We start from the raw sequence: 19,807 nt of genomic DNA, 5'->3' as shown, positions 1-19,807 counted from the left end.
TGTATCTAAGCATTTCTGGTGGGTCTACACCCAGGGAGGAATTTCTGGGCCTGCTTATGCTCACGTGGCGTTTCTGGTTTAGCTCCCACCACCAGCGGCTGGGAGTTTCTGTTGTGCCACATCCTTGTCATCACTTGGAATTTTCTGCCTTTTCATTTTAGCCATTCTGGTGGGTGTACAGCAGTATCACACGGGAGTGTTACCTTTCCTTCCCCCAGTGACTAATGGCGTTGAATGCTTTTTCTTACGTTTACCACCCTTTTGGATAACCTTTTTGGAAAGTACCTCTTCAAGTCTTGGGCTTATTTTTAAAAAGTTGGGTCTTTGGATGCTATTTATTTGCATGGGCTCTTTAAAAAAATTTTTTTTTGGAGAGGGTAGGTAATTAGTTTTATTTATCTATTTATTTTTCAGTGGAGGTACTGGGGATTGAATCCAGGACCTCGTTCATGCTAAGCACGCACTCTACCACTGAGCTATACCCTCCTGCCCACCTTTTTTTTTTTTTTTGTAATGGTTCTTTATATATTCTGGATCTGAGGCCTGTGCTGGATATATGTACACTTACATCTGTACCTGCACAGGTATACACAGACATACACATGCATACATATTTATTCAACAGATAGGTGTCCCCGCAGGCAAACATGTCACAGTCATTGGGGCACAACAGGGGAACAGGGAACAAAACAAAGGCCCTGTGCTCCCACAGCTCAAATTCTCCCTAGAGGAGATGGACAAATAAGGAAGGAGAAAGAATGTGTTGGACTGAAGTAGCCATGAGGAGAAGAGTTCAGTGGGAGAGGAAGTGTGGGAATGGAGGTTAACACTGTATATATGTCACCAAGAAGGTGACAGGTCAGTAAAGACCAAGGGGGAGAGCCACGCAGACACCCAGGGAAGAGCGTTGCCCATGGAGGAAGTGGGGGCAGGGCCTAGAGGGGTGGTGGTGGCGGGTAGGGCTGGCCCAGAGTGAGCGAGGGGTGAGGGGAAGGAGGGAGGTTTCAAATGGGGGCAGGCAACTAGGATTCTGGCTTTCATTTCCCTGAGGGTTCTGGGCAGAGGAGGGACGGGGCCTAACTCAGGTTTTAACAGGGCCAATCCAGCTGCTGTGTTGAGGCAGCCCGGGTGGAAGCAGGGACAGTAATTAGGAGCCTGTAGCAGTAGGTCCAGCCTCCTGTCCCAGTTTCCCATCTGTCCCTTGGGAGGATGTCCAGGGTCACTGTCATCCCAGAATCAGGCTTCCTTGCTCTGCGCTCAGAGCGTCCTCTCACGGTCCTGGGATGGGTGCACTGCTCCTGGCTGCATGTCCAGCCCACATCATCTGGGACATCTCATCTTTCCAGAAGCCCCCAGCACATGTCACTGGCCACACCACACCTGGTTCCTTCTCCACTTTTGAAAACCAACTCTGACAGAGTAACAGGGTTCCTGTGTTGGTCCTCACAAGCCCTCCCGGCAGCACCTCGCTCCCTGTGCCCAGCCCCTCCCACAGCTTCAAGCAGGGGAATAGCCTGGCAGGAGTCAGCCCTGGCACTCCACCTCCCCACCTCCTTGGGCACCAGGAAGGATGTAGCTGTAGTCGAGGTACAGACATGAATGCTGAGGTCACACCTGTGCACAAAGGAGAGCGAGCACCATCCGTGTCTGCCAGGAGGTTCCCATTGCAGAGGGACCTCCTTCCTCCTGTGGAAGCACATACCTTATCAGGGTCCTTAGGGATGCTGGTGAAATCTGTGGGTGAGCATCTATAGGAAGGCACTGTGGGGCTGAAAGTCAGCTCAGCCATCTCCTCTGGGCTGGAAGATATACAGAGGCAGAGGGGAGGGCTTGCTTTGGGTACAGGTGATGGCAAGGGTTTTAACTGCCCACACGGACTTCCTGAGACCATACTGTGGCCACTTTAGGACCCAGATGTCCTGCAGGACTATGGGGTAGAGCTGAGGACTGCAGGGATAGGTGCCTGGCAGGCTTCCCCAGGGCAAAACCGCAGGCCACACCCCTCTTGGTGCTCTGGAGCTGCCTGAAGGTGTAGGGTGGCCAGGCAGGCTCCGGACCCCAGGGCCCAGGCTGGTCCCGGTGCCATAAATCACTCACAGGGGCCACTGTGAGCTTTACGTCCTCTGACTGGCCTGAAATGAGATGCAGAAGCAACAGGGAGAGAAGGACAGTGTGAAAGCTTAGCTGATGTGCCAGAGGTCTGCAGCGCTGGCCATTTCTGGTAACAAACACCCTCCGCCCCCACTCCACTGCCTACCCACAGGAGCAGTACAAGGCTCTAGTCAACAGTGCAGGAGCTGGAGCAGTGAGATCTGGGTTCCAGTCTCAATAAAGAAAGTGGGGTGGGGGCAGACCTCCAAAAGAAGGACACCTGTCTCCAAACTTCTGCATCCTCTTGGGGGAGGCTGGTGGATGGACCCAGCACAGCCCCTAATTCCTCAAGACAGAAATAACTGTCCACCAAAACTCAGCCTGAGGGCAGTCTTGCTTCTTGTAAGAGAACAGGCAAAGGAGAAGGGGTAGCTGGGAGGAGAGGTGGCCAGGAGTGGCGGGGGGCTGTCAGAGGCAGGCATCCTGGGACCTGCCTGGACACTGACAGGAACACCTCTCCCCATCCCAGCCCCAAGGCTTGCTCCTGAGCTCTCCAGGAATCCGGCCCTGCTCCCTCTCCCAGCTTAGTCTCTCGGCTCTCTGGTTCCCAGAGAGGGCGCTCTTCCCTCAGTCCACCTTTTCCATTCAAATTCTCAGAGCCCGGACTGAGGGCTACGCAGAACGCGGTGGAGGGGAAGGCGGGTCACCTGACAGGATTCTTTCTGAGCGCTGGGACTCCTGGGGGCGGAATGACGCCTCACTGTGCCATGTGCCAGGCCCGCCCCACGCCGTGTCTTAGATTAGTCCTCCCACAAAAGCAGCAGCTGTGTCCCCTGTGTTCACTCAAGGAAACAGAAGGACAGAGAATTCCGTGGGACGCTCGAGGCCAGAGCTGTGTGGAGTGAGCGCCCCGTGAGGGGAGGCATTCAAGCCAGACGCTGGCCAAGCACCTGCTGCAGCTCTGTAGTGGACATCTACGATGAGGTGAGGTTGGGGAAGGGGAAGAGAGGCTCGAGGGAGGATATGGGGGTGCAGGGGGCTCTCTGTGAGCTGGATCTCACCAACACAACCGCCCCCATCCTACGCTAAGCAGCGACCCACGCGGCGCCCCTTCTCCCCGGGCACAACCCTCCCGGCGCACCGAGCACCGACATCCTGCCACGGCCTCCCCACTGATGCCGCCGCTTGCGCCCCCTGCACTCCCGGCGCCTCCAAACCCAGCGCTTACACTGCGTCTCTCTCGCGCCCCAACCCCTACACCTTCCCCACCTCCCCTCCAAGCAGCACCCCGCCCCTCCGGCCCTTTCCCCGCCCCCCCGGCCCTTTCCCCGCCCCCGTCCTTTCCCAGCCCCCTGTGCCACGCCCCACCCAGATACCCCGCCCCCTGGCGCCCCGCCGCCGGCCTGGCCCCTGGCTCAGTCTCACTGTCCCCCGGCCCCACCCGGTCCCTCGCTGCCCCTAGCTGCTCCTCGGTTGGTACTTGGGCCCCGCCCAGACCCCTAGCGTTTCCCCGGCCCTGGCCCCGCCCCGGGCGCCCGCTGCCCCTCGGCCCGGCCCCGCCCCGCGGGAGGCTCTGAGCAGGAGGAGGCGGGCGTGGAGAAGTCCGCGGGCGGGACTGAGGTGGGGGTGGTACTGCCTTGGCACGCGGGGAAGAGAAGCGGTCACACACGGGACGCCCTAGGCGCCGGGGGACAGCGCGAGGAGCAGGCAGCCAGGATGTTTCTGGAGCCCCAGGTAGGGCTGCGGCGCGTGGCAGGTGCGGGGCGGCGGGTCTCGGAGGCGGTGACTGGACGCGCTCGCCAGGCAACCCTTTGGTTGCAGTAAGGAGCGCGGGGCGAGTGGTTCCTGTGCCGCCGAGTTCGGGAAGGGGTGCTGCCCTCCGAGCAAGGAGTGCGGCCATCATATGCATCTTTGGCCAGACCGGTAGGGAGCCTGCTTTGGGAATCACTCCCTCTGCGTGTCCCCACTGGGGCACTTGCTGCCAGGTGGGCTGTGCCCAGGGCTCAGGACAGAAAGGCAGCCGAGGTTGCCACCGCCTTTCCTGGCGTGGCTTGCGGGCGCCAGTGATCGTCTGTGGCTGAGCAGCACCTGCAAACCTGGTAGGGACCTCTGTGGAGTGAACAGGTCCAGGTAGGCAGGAGACAGCAGCCCCAGCAGCAGGGCCCCCGCAGGAGGGTGGCTGCCCTGGGACTGTCACAGTCAGGCTTGTAAGAGCCAAGACAACGGTGGATTCCTTTGCGGACTTGAGGGGCGCAGAACCACCTGTTTGCCCTGGAGGAGATGCATGGAAAGGAGGTTTGTGATGAGGTGGGCACGTGGGAGGTGTGTATGTGTGATGTGTGGGCTACAGTGAGAGTGTGAAAGTGTGGGCATGTTTATATATGGTGTGTGTGTGAGAGGGGTGGGGAGAGGGCAGGATTGTGCCTGTGTGGGCCCACAGATGCCTGTGTGTTTAAGGAGAGTGCACTCCAGGCTGGGGCTTGGAGGAGCGTGGGCTGCCAGGTGAGGGGCAGCTTCCTTTCTACATAAAGGGAGGGTGAGAATTGTCCCGGAATTAATCCTGAGCATGAGGCAGTGTCAGATTTCTATGGCTGTTGATAAAACCCCCCCTCTTTGACACGGATCCGGCTGTGCAATTCAGGTGCGGCTGTTCCAAGCCCTCTCAGCAGGGAGCTGACCGGCATAGACCAGAGGCCTCAGGCTCAATGTGGATGGGGGGCGCAGAAGAGGGCCACAGCTGGGCTGACCAGCCCTGGCTGTGCCCAAGAAGCAGGACTCGTTTGTCCCTTATTTTGTTCACTTATTCAGTGCACATTTATTGAGCACTTGCTGGGTGCAGGCACCATGGATTCAGCAGGGAAACCAATATACCACAGTCCCAGTCCTCATGGAGCTCACCTAGCAAGAGAGACAGGGGGAAAAAACACAATCAACAGATAAAATATGGACTGTTACACGGTGATAAGTGCTAAAGAAAAAAGTAAAGCGGGAAAGAGGACTAGAACATATCAAGGGTGCATCAGGCAGGATGGTTTAGGTTATCTGCAGTAACCAAACAACCCCCAAAGCCAGGGGCTTATAACAACACGGTGTAGTTTTCACTTATCTGCATGTCCATCGTGGGCTGGCAGGGCCCTGCTCCAAGCCTTCCTCAATCTAGGACGTGGGCTGACAAGTCCCACGGCAGAGGGGAAGAGAGGCTCTTGCACTAACATTTTAGTGCCCCAGTTCAGAGTGCCATGCGTCACTTCTACTCAGTGCCCTTGAGCCTGATGAATCACATGACCCCACTCAATTGCACCGTGACCAGTAATGACAGTTCTGCTCAGCCTAGCAAGCAGGGTCCAACATGTTTGTTTGGTGCCCAGAGTATTGACCACCAGTGTCAGGGGTGCTGTTTGTACCTTGGGGAGGGCATTCCAGGGAGGCCTGAGCATGAGGACCTGATGGAGGAGAGGGAGGCAGATAAGTGGCGGTGGGGGTGGAGGGCACATCAGGCAAAGGCTGGGCAGGGATTTGAAGAGGAAGCCGCCTGTGTCTTCAGGGACCAGACCAGAGACCAGTGTCAGGAGCAGAGCTGGTGAGGGTAAGCGGACAGTCTGGCCAGCGCCGCAGCCCAGGGGCTCAGTGGAGGAGGAGGGAAGGGCTGATTTGGACACACTCTGAAGATAAAGCAAGAGGTCCTGCTGTTGGTGGAGATGTGCTACTAGAGACGGAGAGGAGGTGGGCCACTCCAGGAAGGAGAGGTGGGAAAGGTTGCAGGTGGAGCAGGTGGGGGCAGGAGGTAGGACAGTGTGACACCTTCAGGGCAACGTCACCTGCAGTGGGTGGGCAGTATGGAGTTCGGGGAGGGTCTGGCCTGGGGTGCTAATTTGGAGTCTCAGCTTGCTCTTTCCTGTGGGCCCTTGCTGCCTCCTGGCCCTGGGCCCAGCTGGCCCCAGAGACCATGCCCCCATCTTGCTGGGCATGCTTGCTGCTGGAGTTGGGGGGAGCTTCATGTGAGCTCTACCAGGGGAGGCAAGGTGAGTTGAGGGAGCCACAGCATCTTGTGTCAACCTGGCCATTGTGTGCCTTGGGGGCTGGCCGAGGCGCAGGAGTGCTGACAGCACTACCATGTGCAGATCACAGACCCAGCAAGCACAGGGATCACAGTGGTGCAGGGTCTTCGAGAGCTGGGTTGTCTGGGAGAGCCAGTGGGGGGAGAGAGTCACACATTGGCTTTGGGATAGGTAGGGTTTGACTTGAGGGATGGAGCTGGGGTACCTGTGGAAGCTGCCTGCACCCTCCATACCTCTGGGCTCCTTGGGCCTCATCCTCTGGAGAGCTGCTGGTGAGTGACCAGAAGAGGGCTGGATCTGTCAGGACTGTGATGTCAGCCCGGAGATGTGTTATCTCCCTGCTCTTCCTTCTCCTAACACCCTGGAAAACCCCTCGTCATCCTTGGAAGCCCATCTCAAAATCACCTCCTCCAGGATGCCCTCTCTGACTTCTCCCTACAGGGTGAGTTCCCTTACCCTTGTGCCTCCTCAGCACCCAGCACAGACCCCTAATCCTGAGTTGCTCACACCGCACTGTGGTGTTACTTCTGTCTCTACTGGTAGACCCCGAGGTCCATGGTGTTTTCCATTTCCAAGTGTGCAGCACAGATCAGAAGGACCTCAGGGATGTTTGTTGACTGAATAAGTGAGGGAAGGAAGAAACAGATGCAAGGGCTGGAATGGCCCATGGAGGCTGCCTAGTTCTGCTTCCTTGTTTTACACACGGGGAAACTGAGGCCCATAGGGCATTGTGGCTTGCCAGAGTTCAGCCAGGATGTCAGGGGTCAGAGCTGGCTCCCAGACCAGATGCCTCCACTATGCTGGGTTCTGGGCTGGCTGGAACCCTGTGGGTTCCAGAACAAGGGGAGCCCAGAGGCAGACAGATGGAAGGGCCCTGGGTGATCTATCAGGTGAGAGCGTGTGGACGATGGCCCGCGGGTCCCTGGAGGAAGGCAGCCAGGGGCCTCCACTGTGGTTCTTCGCTTTTCTCCCCCCCGGAGCCCTGCAGCCCCCAAGGCTCCGGCCCTGTGGCCTCACGCTCACTGGCCGGGCAGTGGGGTTTCTCTGGCAAACCCACCACCCTGTGTCTCAGCCCCCAGTGGAATAACCCAGCCCTCACTTTCCCACTCACACTGCCTGCCTGGCTGGGGCCAAGCGCACGGCATTTCCCAAAGGTCAGTGTGGCTGCCACATGAGCCGCCCCCTGCCCATGGCGAGTGTGAGTCAGAGGACTTGGGAGCCAGCCCTCGGGTCTCCTTTAACCCTCACAAGTCGCTGTTCCAGTGACGCAAGGGGAAGCTGAGGCTCTGAGGTCTGAGGCGACATGAGCAGAAGGAGCTAACATCCGTTCTGGGGCTGGCAGACCACAGAGCCCGCCCCTCTGTGAGCAGCAGGGCCCTCTGCAAGCATCCTCAGAAGAGAGGCAGCAAGTTCCCAGAGGGGCCCAGCCCAGAGGGCAGAATGCTGCAGTGTCATGGGTGTGTGGCCAGGAGAGGGGTCTGTGGGCCAGGCGGCTGACCTGTGAGCAGGCCAGCTGGGGACAACAGTTCCCTGGCCCATGGCTGGGAGACCTGCAGAGCTGGGAGGCCCCAGGACACACACGCATTCAGGCACCCGCTCGCACACACCCGCCACTGGAGTCAGCATCAAAGCACGTACTCCACGTGGATGTCTTTGGGGATGGGGACACCTGGACCCAGGGGAGGTAGCTAGTTAAGATACTGACCTTTCAAAAATTGTATGTTAGGTAATTGGTAATTAAACTCTTATTAGTTTGAGCAGATTTCCAGTTGGGCTCCCTGGAAAACCCAAGAAATTAATCATATTACCTGCATATAAGGAACATTCTAGCTCTTTATTTCTAATGTGTCTTTTAAAAGTTTTCTTATGTTTTCTAAAAGGTACAAAACAACATTGAATAATAGCAGTTGTCCTTGGCTTGATCTTTATTTTAATGAGGAGGCCTCTAATGTTTTACTGTTAAGTCTGAAACAAGTCCTAAATTTCAAATAGATACTCTTCGTCATGAAGTACACTCTATTCCTACATTAATTGCCGACAGTGTACACCAAGTATGGAGATTCAGTTTTATCCCAGGCTTTCGTGTATCTAGCAAAATCATCAAATTCCTTTTCTCCTTGGACCTATTAATGTGTTGACTTATTAGCTTTTCTGAGCTAAATTATCTTGTTCCTGTACTAAATCCCACTGGGTCAGGCTTGATTGTGCTTTGAAACGCTGCTGGGTTCGGTTTTGCGAATATGTTGCTTGGGGTATTTTTCATCTATATTCATAGGTAAGAATTTATACGGACTTTTCTGTTAGGGGAGATATTTTTCACATTTATAATCATGGTTATGTGAACTTCACAAAATGAATAGGAGAGGTTTTTCAATATGAATTGGGTAGTTGAAATAGTTTAAATATCATATAAAATTATCTTACTCTCCAAGGCTTGAAATGATTCATTTTAGAAACTGGCTCAGCCAGGGCTTGCTTTTATTTCTCCCTGAGGTTTAGTTGGCTGTCAACTTACTTAATTTGTACTATGGTTATTGGCCTTTTGGGGTTCTAAACATTTTTAGTCTGTTTTGGTTATTTATATTTTCTGAATAATACCCTAGTTTAAAATGCTTTCAGATCCTTTAGCACAGATCTCCATCACCTATTCTTTTTTTAAGAATTTTTCTTGGGGGGGGAGGTAATTAAGTTTACTTATTTATTTATTTTTGGAAGGGGTAAACTGGGGATTGAACCCAGGACCTTGTGTATGCTAAGCATGCGCTCTGCCACTCGACCTATATCCTTCTCCCCTCTACCTGCTCTTTTAAAGTCTCTTATCCACACCTGTGGTTAGGTTCCCTTTCTCATTCCTAATAGCTATATTTTTGCATTTCTCCCTCGCTCTTTCTTTATTCCTTTCTTCCCTCTCAGTCTCCCACCCTCCCTCTTTCCCTCTCTGCCAGCTTCCTTCCCTTCCTCCATCCTTTTTTTTTTTAATCGGAGTTGCCAGAGGTTTATCTTTTTTTTTTTGAGATTAATTTTTGCTTTTTGCCAGTGTAACCTAACAACAGTGACTTGCGAACTATTTTGACCTAAAAAATACATTTTACATCACAATCCAACAAACACACACATATATATGTATATAACTGAAACTGTAGTTTTGCCAAAAATGTCTACTCTGAGTTTTCATGTTTTTAAGACTAAGAGGTTTAGCTTTTTAATTTGTGTTTTCAAAAGAAAATCAGCTCTCAAATATAACCAGCAAGTTCTACTCTCTGTCTTTCCTTAAATCAACTAATTTATCTTTTAGTAATTCCTTTCTTCAGTTTGCTTTGCTGTATGTCGTTTTGTTGAGAAGCTCTTTTTAGCTTTTGATTCAAGTGCTTAGTTGGTTTTCATTTTTCCCTGTTTCTTTAAAATATATTGACATCTATGAATTTACTCTGAGTACAGTTTTGGCCATATTGAATTTCATAAGGAGTTTTCTTATAATGGTTATTTTCCCAATGTCTCTGTAATTGGAGTTTTGATTGCTACTCAAATAGAAATATGTTTAGGGAAGTTTTTTACCAAGTGGGTGAATTTCAGTTCATTGCTTATTTGTTAATATCCAGCTGGGTTTATTAATATCCAGACACATCATTCTGTCACCTGTACATTTCTTTTTTATTAATTGAAGTATAGTCAGTTTACAATGTTGTGTCAGTTTGGGGCACAGCGTACTGTTTCAGTCATACATATACATACATACGTTCGTTTTCATTTTCTTTTTCATTATAGGTTACTGTAAGATATTGAATATAGTTCCCTGTGCTATGCAGTGGAAACCACCTGTACATTTCTGCTTGGGGACTCCATCAGGGTTTCATTGGTGATATGAGGTATGAACAATGTGGATGAGTACTCAAGGGTGGAGCAATATGCCTTGCTGTTTTTAAGGTATTTCATGTATTTTTCTCTGTATGTTTCCATTCCCATATCTGGAGAGAATGCACTGCAATATTTTCATCTATTTGGGTCTCAACCACTTGTCAGGAATTGTAGAAAGTTCTCGTTTTCATTCTGCCTGTCTCTGGCCCATGAAGAGGAGCTCCCTGCACTGTAGTTGGGCACAGGGCCCATTTCCTGGGCATGGACGGCGGGGCAGGCGTGTTCTTGGCAGTTTGCTTTTCACTTTCAGCCCTTGGCAGAAAGAACAGCCTGTAGGCAGGAGCCCGGGGCTGTTCCTGGCTCTGCCCTGCCAGGCCATGTGGCCTCAGGCTGTCCTTAGCCTCCTGGGCTACCCCTGGACAGTGGATAGTAAGGCCTTGCAGGGCGCTGTGGGGATGTGTAGGATGGCCTGGGTAGGTGGAAACCTGTGAATGTCACTCATTGGCACTGAGACTGCTGGGCTGTTTCAGGGAGGGCCCTTGGGGCCACATGCACAGCTGGCCCTCGGACCCTGCCCTGACCCCTCACAGTGCTGCGCTCACTGGCCCCAGCCTGCACACTGCAAGCCAGTAGCTCCTTCCGGGCCAGGCTTTGTCCATCTCCCAGGGGCCCTGGCAGGCTCCCACCTGCCTTCACCTTGCACCTGCCCTCCCTTCTCCTGAGCCTGAGCTGATGGTCCTGAGTTTCATATCAGATCATGGTGGCTACACTCACTAGGGTTCAAATCCCAACTCTCCTACTTTGGAACTGTAAGGCCCAGGACTGATGTCTTAAGCCCTTTGGCCCTTCTTCCTTGCCTGGAAAATGGGGTGATGGCTACCACGCCAGCAGCGTGTGCAGTGCGGTATGTGAAGAAGTGCACATCCCTGGGGAGGGAAGGATGGACGCAGCTGTGCTGCTGGTACTCCCGGGGGCTGGCCCACCACCTGGTTACTAGCCCCCAGGGCCAGGGGACACAGGGCACGTGGCAGGAAAGCTGCTTGTGTACAGGGAGTGTGCACAGGGAGTGGAGATGTCAAGACACGTGTCCTGGTTCTGTTTCTGAGAGGCTGTGGCTGCTGGCAAGGCTGTGGCTGTCCGGACCCAGCAGGGAGCTGGGCGCCCCCTGCCCTCCTGCAGAGGCAGGCGCTCAGAAACCTCCAGCTCCTGCTGCACAGAGGGATCCCAGGGGTGCAACTCTGGGTGTCTGCCAAGAGGATGACAATTCAGGCGAAGGAAATTGATTTTTATTTGTTTTTAAACACAAAGGAAAATCGTTGCTCAGCCTAATTAGATGCCATTTTAAAATAAAAGAACTGTACGTTCTTTTTCCCTGTACCCTGGCCACCCGCCAGGCAGCGTTGGGGCAGAGTAGAGGCTGCCACTCACTCCTGGAAAGGCCTGAGCGTGGCTTATACCCCTGCACCCCCCCTTCCATCCCGAGGGGCCCAGCCCTCAGCTCTGTTGTCTTGCTTGCTCACAGGCACACCCTGTCGCTCCTTGGGGTCCTGCCTGGCTCTTGGAACCTGGGGTCCTGCCGGGTGGGAGCTCTGGCGGCTGCCCCAGATTCTGATTAGCAGACTCATTAGTGGCAGTCTTAAGTGGGTGCCCCATATAGGAAGGGGATCCCAGAGGCGCGATTCCAGTGGGTTAGAGGCCTGTACCCTGCCCCCCAGCTTGCCCCCTCTAAGTGGCACCTTGAGGGGATTCCCAGAAATGACAGGATTGGCCCCCAGTTTATCTCAGTTTCCACACCCTCCTGTCTAAGGCTATGCCCAGCTCAGCCTCCAGGAGTCTGAGAGTCACTGGCCTGTGTGCAGGAGCACATGGTGACCCCTGTGGAATCCGGGGCCAGAGGGGAAGGGAGGGGGGACAAGGAGGCACAGCGGGAGGGCCCCCCCCGCAGCCCCTCCCTGTCTTGAGGGCCTGAGTGGGAGGCCAGTGTGCCAGCAGCCCGCCGCCCTTCGGGGGAAAGGGCAGGGATTCTCTGAAATCCTACCTGCTCCTCCTGGGGCTTCTCAAGGCTCAATAATGGGATGGTTATTGGTGGACAATGACATTTTGTCCCTTGAGCAGCCACCCACCAGAAGAAGCTGACTGGACAGAAAGGGAGACAAGAAGGAGGAGAAAACCCGGACTCGGCAGAATCTGTGTTTAGGAGTGTGAAGAAGAGAAGGCAAGATTCCTTTAGTCAATTCAAATAGGATTCGGTAATAGGAAGGGATTCAGAAGACAAAAAAAATGAATCATGCATCTGTAACAAAGCTTTAATTGTCAGCATCTCTTGGAGGCCGGGCCTTTGTGGAGAAGGCGCCCGAGGCACTGCGTGGCTCTGGTTCCCATGGCAGCCGCCTCCTGGCTGGAGTCCGGCCTGTCCTCCCCCGGCCCCAGGACTGCCCTGGCCGGCCCGAGGGTACACGAAGGTAAATGTGCTCTTCCTGTGGGCATTTGTAAATATGATTTCTTGAAGCTTGGTTTGCGTGAAAATCACCCCTCACTCTCCCGCTCCCAATGCCCACCAAGCTGAGAGGATGTGAGCTGCAGGGTGCTCCTGTGGTCCCACCTGCCAGGATGGGGCCAGCCAGCCATGCCCTCCCAAGGACTTCCCTGAAGAAAGGCCACAGGGGTATAGAGGAGAGGCCTCTCCAGAGAGGTATGTCACCTCTGCCACTCCCCACTCTGGCTGGGGGCCAAGCAGCCACCCCTAAGGCAGAGCCAGCTCTGAGCGCCACATGCCAGGACAGCTATCTGCCTGCCTGGAAGGAGGAGGCAGCTTCTCTCCACTTTCTCCCTATCTGCAGCAGGGGCCCATCGGCCCCGTGCAGGGCAAGAGGAGGGGAGAGAGCCCAGAGGTGGGATCAGCACCAGTCTTGGTAATCTGTGTCCAGGAAGGCAGTGGGTAACCCAGAGGACAAGTGTCCCAAGCGCCTATCAGTGTCCTGCAGTCCTGATTTCATCGAAACCAGCAGGTGCTAGGTAGGTCCTGAGCTTGTAAGCCTCATGCCACACCCACTACCACATGTGAGGCCGGTGCTGGAGATGCCGGTTGACATAGGAGGGCATGTGGCCTCACTCCCCCTACTGGATCCCCAGCCCATGTTTGCAGCCAGACCCTGAGTATCTTCAGCGTGTGGCCCCAGCAGATAGGACTAGGGCTCGCTGGAGCTTCAGAGAGACATATTTCAGCTCCAAGTTAGGAAGATCTGAAAGCTGGGGCTGGGGGAAGGAAAGAGCCGCCCCCAGGAGGGAGCTTTCTGCCATAGGAGTGTCTGAGCTCAGGCTGCTCTCCTGACCCTTATCTCCTCTTCTTCCTCTTCTAGAGCACTGATCTCCTTCTAACTCATATTATCTCCTCCTTAACTGTGTGGTCATCATGCAAGCCAGCCACAGCCTGCTCCAGGGGGCTCCATGGGGACAGAGAGCCCTGTTCCCTTCACTGGTAGATCTCCAGTATCTAGGCGGGTCCTTGGTAACATTTGTGAATGAATGAATGGTCAGTGGATTGGTCGAGGAGTTCGGGCTCCATGGAACACCCCACCTCCTACCCAGCCCCAGCGGACATGATATCAGAGAACCGGACAGTTAGCCCTAGAAGGGTGTTTGGGTGCAGGAGGCTCAGCCTCTGTCCCCCAAGGTCCCCAGTAGAGCTGGGCTCGAGTGTTGCTGGCCCTGGTCCAGGTAGCCAGCTTGGGTCTCTCCCTATTGTGGCCTCTGAGTGCTCATGGGGCTCCTGCCCTGCTCCCAGCTAGGCTGGATTTTCCTGGAACTGGAATGAAACCAGAGACAGCCCCATGAATGCACTCGTTCTGAAACCACTGCCAAAGGCTGCCCTCTTGGGTAAGCGGCCCACCGCGGTGGGGGCCAGAGCTGGCACCCAGCTCCCCACCGGGAGCACTTTCCCTCTCTCTCCTCCAGCCAACTGAGGGGAGACTGGCAAGATGTGTAATTTTCAGTTGCTAATTGTGATGCCCTGCAGCTTGCTGAGCTAAAAATAGTCCCCGTTTTGTTGAGTATGTTAAAAAATAGAAGCCCATGTTCTGCCTCCGAAAGTAGCACCCCTTGCAAAGCCTGGCAGAGGCAGGGGGCTGAGTGGAGCCCCTCCTCCAACTCCCAGCAGGTCCCTGGGGACTCATGCAAGATGGACCCTCAGGGTCATTTTTGTCCCAGTTTTTCAGGAAGCTGGGATGCTTAACTTGGCACCCATGGATGAGCTTCCGGGAGCCTGTCGATCCCTGGAATCATATGCAGAGCGCCGTGGGAAGATGCACTTATCTGTGTGTCCAGGGCAAGGGCCTCAGCCTTCAGCTGATGCTCAGAGGGTCATGCCCTGGCCAGGCGCAATGATGAGGAGAAATGACAGTCCTTAGAAGGAGCAGGGCAGTGGGGGGACCTACTCACTGCTGCCTGCCTGGGCAACCTTGTGCAAGTCCTGTGAACGTGGCGTCCTCATCTGCACGCAGTGTCCCGTGGGTTGGGGGGATTGCATTAAGTGAGATGGGCTGGGCTCCCAACTCCTAATGACGAACATTTAAAGTACAGAAGGTTGTCCCCACTCTCAGCTGGGGTAGAGCTGGCTGTGCCTGAGGCCAGTTATCTGAGGGCAGAGCTGGTGTTGGGAGCAGGTTCCTGGGCATCAGTGGCCAGGAGGCCTGAGGACCCCAAAGAGCCCAGAGGTGGGGACCCTCCCACGTGGCTCCCAAAGGATGAGGTCCCTTCCTGCCCTCCCCTCCCACCCCATCTTCCTGCCCAGAGCTGGGGACTGTAAAGCATTATGGGATGAGGCATCCAACTGGAGGCCCACAGCCCTGCTCCCAGGCAGGGACACTCACCCTCAAGGGCTGGGAGGCAAGAGATGAGGCAGGAGTGGCCCCTGGGCACGGGAACACCCCCAGGAAGGTGTCAGGGCTGCCCATGAGCACGGACAGCCCTGCACACGGATGCTGCAGTAATTGGCTGTTTCTCTAGAGTCAGTGTCTCCTACATTCCTTACTCAAGTATGTTTAAGTAAATTATTTGTGACAGCTTCAGCTGTGGCAGTCTTTTACGAGACCATTGGGCAGTGTCAGGCCTCCCCCGGGCCTTGTTGGGCCTCTCTGTACAGGAAGCAGAAAAACCACTTGGGAAGGGCCTTTACCCAGGCCCGGACAAGTGTGCAAGCATAGGATGGAAGGTACGTGAAGGTGGATTGGTGTGGGTATCTGGATGCACACAGCAGCTCTGGCCGTCACAGTGAGGCCGGCAGCTCCAGGGGCCAGGGGCCAGGGTCCAGGGGCTCCTGTGTGATGGGAGTGGGGCCATCTTGGGCACAGCTGGAGTTTGTGAGTGGGAGGACTGTGCCCCCAGGTCACAAAAGCTGTACACGTGTGCGCGTGCCCGGCTGCCCCTCCCAGCGCAAGTCCGGCTTCTGTCCGCGCGTGGCCAGGAGCCGATACCCTCCTCCTGATTTTGCTGCCTGATGGGGGGCCGTGGACTCCCCTTTGCTAGGGCCACATTAGAAAGCCCTGTAGCAGTGAGTGGCACCCAAATTTCTAGCTTAAAGTCTCTTGAAGAGGCTGCAAAAAGGGAATTTCATTCAGAAAGTTCCTAAAAACGCTCTTTTCCCACCTGTCCCAGCATCTCTCACAGCACTGGGGCTGCCTAAGATCTTCTCTTACTCTCTTAGACCCTGGCTGCCCCCTTCTGTCTCCCACGCCCTCAGTCCAGGCTTCCGTGTCCTCAGTGCTTTGGTGGGTGTGTTCCTTAGAAAGTGTGCACACGTGTGTGTTGAGTGGGGGGAGGGGTCAGCTGCACATACTCTGAAGCTAAAGTTTTTGGCTGAGCCCCTAAAAGAGGCCTCCGAGCTGAGTTGTGTTGATGGAGAGCACCAGGTTTTACCCCTGGAAGGGTCCCGGCACGGGGGACCACGTTCCAGCAGCCCTCAGCCTGGCTGAGCAGAGCCCAGAAAATGGCGTTTACTTTCTGAACGATGACACACTTGGTGTGTGAGCACTTGTTCTGGGCTGAAACCATGCCCCGTGCATTCTCCCTTCCTGCACCCCCAACCCACGCTGCAAAGTTTGGGGACCAGTGTCCTGTTTGACAAACTCGGGGCAGGGGGGCTCACACAGATGGAGTAACTTGTCCCAAACCAGCAGCTGGAGGGAGACCTGGGCCCAGGTCTGGGTGTGTCAGGCTCCTGACCCCGGGCCCTTGGGGGCACTGGGAACCTCAGCTGTGCCTAGTTAGATGGGGAAGGCCTGGGCAGACAAGGATGGGCTGCTCTTCTCTGAGACCAGCTTCCCTAGAGATCAGAGGCTGAGGTAAGCTGACATGTGAACACTTCATGGGGGAGCTGGTCCTGAGGAAGCAGGGAAGGAAAGTGAATAAATACAGGGGATGAGTTCTGACATGGGTCAGTCTTAGCAGACTTCTTTGGAGAGACCCTGTGAAGCTTGTGGCCATCTGGGATGAGGAAGGAGAATTTGCCTGGTGGCTCCTGTGTCATCATTGGTCCAAGTTTGCCCTAGGGTGTTTCCTGGCCCTACACCCGGGCTGGATGGATCCACAGGGTCTCACACCTGAGCGAGAACCCACAGCCAGGGCAGGGGGCCGGTGGCCTGCTGATGGCTGTGAGGCTGTGTTGTTGGGCCGCTGGTGTGCCGTCAAGGCACAGGTGCGGGTGGCCCATAACGGCACTGGTAGGGCTCCCAGCGACACATTTTCTCATCTAAGCTTCACCGTGACCTGGAGGGAGGGAGGCAAGAAACTACACTCAACTTACAGCTGAGGACCCTGAGGCTCAGAGCACTCAGAGGCTTCTGCACCATCATCATCAGACAGTGTCTCCTGACTCCATTCTGGACTCTCACCAGGTCCCAGACGCAGGCCTGAAACTACAGGAAAGGACTTGGGCAGCTGTGCATGCGAAGGTCACGGGCGGGGCTACAGACAGGAAGCGTTAAAGGAATGGAGTTTTGGAGGCTGGGAGCTGGGCTAGACCATGGCGTAAGGGTAGCTGCAGGACTGCGCGGTGGCCACGTCTCGCTCTGGGGAACAGCAGGAGATGGAGAACCTCCACGGAGCCTGGGGGACCCGGACAGCCTCTGGTCGGACAGAGTGGTGGGGGGGGGGCCCTAGGAGGGGGCGGAAAGAGGGAGGGGGCAACTTACACCCCCTTGCTTGGCACCTGGCCTACCTGATCTACGGCCAGCCTGCTGGACACTGCTGGTGGCAGCTTAGCCAAGCAGGTAGCAAAGGGTCCCAGGGGCTCAGCCTTTGCCCAGACAGTCTCCCCTGCCCGCTCCCAGCCCACTCTGGTCCCCACAGTGCAGTTCTGTCTGTGCAGGGGCAACAGGTGTGGCCTTCTCACTTGGCATCCTGGCACCTTTGAGGCTTGGCCAGGAGGACTCTGGGCCCAGGTGCAGGGAGGCCCCTCTTCCTCCATGGTGCCCCCAGAAAGCCAAGGAAACCCAGGTAGAGACGGACAAGTGCTGACACATGGCAGCTGCCTCTGAACTCAGAGCCAGCTCTCTCTCTCTCTCACCCCTGCACCTGGGCACCTAGGCACCTGGGCCGGTCTTCACGCCCACCTGGGCGGCGCGGAAGTGGAAAGTTCATGGGGCCCAGCTTCTAGGAGCCGATGAGCCGCTTGCACCTGGCTGTGAGCCCGTTGCATCTAAGTTGCTTGCCTTCCTGCCTGAACAGGGGAGGAGCTGTGAGGAGTCAGAGGAGGCAGGCTGGGGGCAAGTGCATCCCTTGCTCCCCGCAAAAGGGCCGCTGGCTTGTCCAGACCAGTACCAGCTGACCTGGGGCAGAGGTGCAGGTCCCCAGGGCCTCCATCCACGGGCCCACCCCACCCCCCTCGTCCCCCTACCCTCAGGCTGGCTTCTGGAGGCTTCCAGAGCTCTCTACCGAGTGTTTGTCTGAGTCTGCAGCCTTGAAACAGGTCTGAATGTAGCCAGAAGCAGTGGGGCCGGAGAGAGGCTCCTTGTGCTTTCTGCTCCCATTTTCACCTCGAAAGCCTGGAAAAACCTCCGGTGCCTGGGCTGTGCCCCCAGCCAGTTAGATCAGAATTGTTGGAGTGGGAGCCGGGTGAAGTGATTTGTTTAAACTCCCCAGGTGACTGTTGTGCAACTGCACCTGAGAGACACTGACCTAGGTACCTAGAAGCTGCTCTCCTCACCTGGAAGCTCAAAGGACAAGCACGTTCAGGGAAAGTGCAGGCAAGTCCCCTCTGGAGGTGGCTGGAACTCGAGGCCCTGCATTTTAGCGGTTGACCAGGTGATGGCGCTGCTGGTCAGGCCACACTTGGAGCCGCGAAGCTTTATAAAGGAGAGGACCTAAAACTCCAGAGAATGGTGAGTTCTGACTCAGGGCAAGGTGTGCTGCGACTGCCGACAGGCCCCCGGGGGTGCTAATGTTGCGGCGCTGGTGCCGAACTTGCTTCAGAGCATCCATGTGGGGTCGGCCCCCTGGGGCCCCTGGGGGTCTGTGTCTGCAATGGCCCGTGTGGGGCGCTGAGCAGGCATGTCTGTGAGTCAGCTCCTCAGGCAGGAGGTGCTTTCCCAGGTGGGCTCATTCAACCCTCCCAGCAAATCTCGGAAGTAGCGCTCCCCATGCCCATTTTACAGATGAGGAAATTAAGACTCCAAGGGGTTCAGGATCCTGATAAAGCCACAACAAGTGGCCAAGCCAGGCTCAGACTCGGGCCTCCCTGACTGCCTGGCCCTGCTGTTATCTCCCCAATCTTGCACTTTCTTCTTTGTCTTCTTCCAACATCTCCATGCCTTCATTATCGTCATCCACCTCAAAGTTTAACATAAGACTTGTCAGTGGAGGCTCCAAAGCTCTCATTGCATCCCCTTGCTCTGATTATCCGCTGTGTGACCTGGGGCAGTTACTTGGCCTCTCTGTGCCTTGGCCTCACCTGCAGCGTGCATAGAATAAGGGTTTCTCTCATGGGGTCATTGTGAGGATTAGTGAGATGATTCAGCTCTAGCGTTAGTGTTGATGGCACTACGCAGCACTTGGAGTCCTAGCTAGTGCATTTCTGATTGCGATTGCTCCTGCTGTGTGTTCCCTCCCAAGGTGGGAGCCCAGGTTTCCTGTATGCTGTGCTCAGAGTGGCTCTTCCCGGAGAACGGGACCAGCTGGGGGCGATGGACACACAGGTGTGTGGCCAGAAGCCTCAGTTTCTGCTCTTGCTGGGACGGGAGAGGAAGACACTATGTCAAGAGCAGAAGATTGACACAACATTGCAAACTGACTATACTTCAATAAAAAAAATATATATACAAAAAAAAAGGAGGGGGTGTGCAAAAGAAACCACAGGGCTTGGTGGGGCGGTAGACAGAGATGCCAAGTAGCGGTACAGCCGGGGGAGTCCTGCCATCATCCCCATTTGACAGCTGGGGAAATCAAGGCTGGTTAGACTTGTCTAGGAACAAGGAGCTGGCTCATTGCAGAGCTGGGATTCGAATCCAAGGGTGCTCTAAATTCCTGCCCAAGAGGACCCACTGGGGGAACGTGCCTCCTCCCGTTTGGCACTGAGCCTGGAGACCCTCCCAGGTGCTCATTGTGGGGAGGGGTGGTGGGTTCTGCGAGGGACTGAGTGGGTAAGGAAGGGGCTCTAGGAGTTCCCCGGGACTTCCTCAGTGGCTTAGCATACAGAGGAGCGGGGAGAGACCGGTCAGGGAGGCCCGGCCTGAGGCAGGGTCCCAGAGTTGGGGAGAGGCAGGGGTGGCCCTGCACAGCCCTTGTGGGGGTTTCGGGCCTCTGCCTCGAAG

The 19,807-nt window shown here is 55.4% G+C and overlaps 1 protein-coding gene across 3 annotated transcripts in view; it reads left to right on the top strand.

Moving 5' to 3' along the window:
- The window catches only part of RASGEF1A (RasGEF domain family member 1A), a 106,386-nt gene that overhangs the window by 52,321 nt on the left and 34,258 nt on the right, over positions 1-19,807 (top strand). The window contains exon 2 of one of the 3 annotated variants that reach the window (XM_064487919.1): positions 2,940-3,075. The exons of 1 other annotated variant lie outside the window; for it this stretch is intronic. Coding sequence is in view for 1 of the 2 variants with exons in the window: in XM_031460905.2 (XP_031316765.1) it covers positions 3,808-3,825 (18 nt within the window). In the remaining variant the exon portion in view is untranslated. Of the gene's footprint in view, positions 1-2,939; positions 3,076-3,509; positions 3,826-19,807 lie in introns of those variants that run through there. One more of the 3 variants, XM_031460905.2, reaches the window with a different exon arrangement.

This window comes from Camelus dromedarius, chromosome 8 (assembly GCF_036321535.1).
Source record: "Camelus dromedarius isolate mCamDro1 chromosome 8, mCamDro1.pat, whole genome shotgun sequence".
Classification (NCBI taxonomy): domain Eukaryota; kingdom Metazoa; phylum Chordata; class Mammalia; order Artiodactyla; family Camelidae; genus Camelus; species Camelus dromedarius.
The sequence above is the reverse complement of the archived record's forward strand: the minus strand, read 5'-3'. Positions and strand labels throughout refer to the sequence as shown.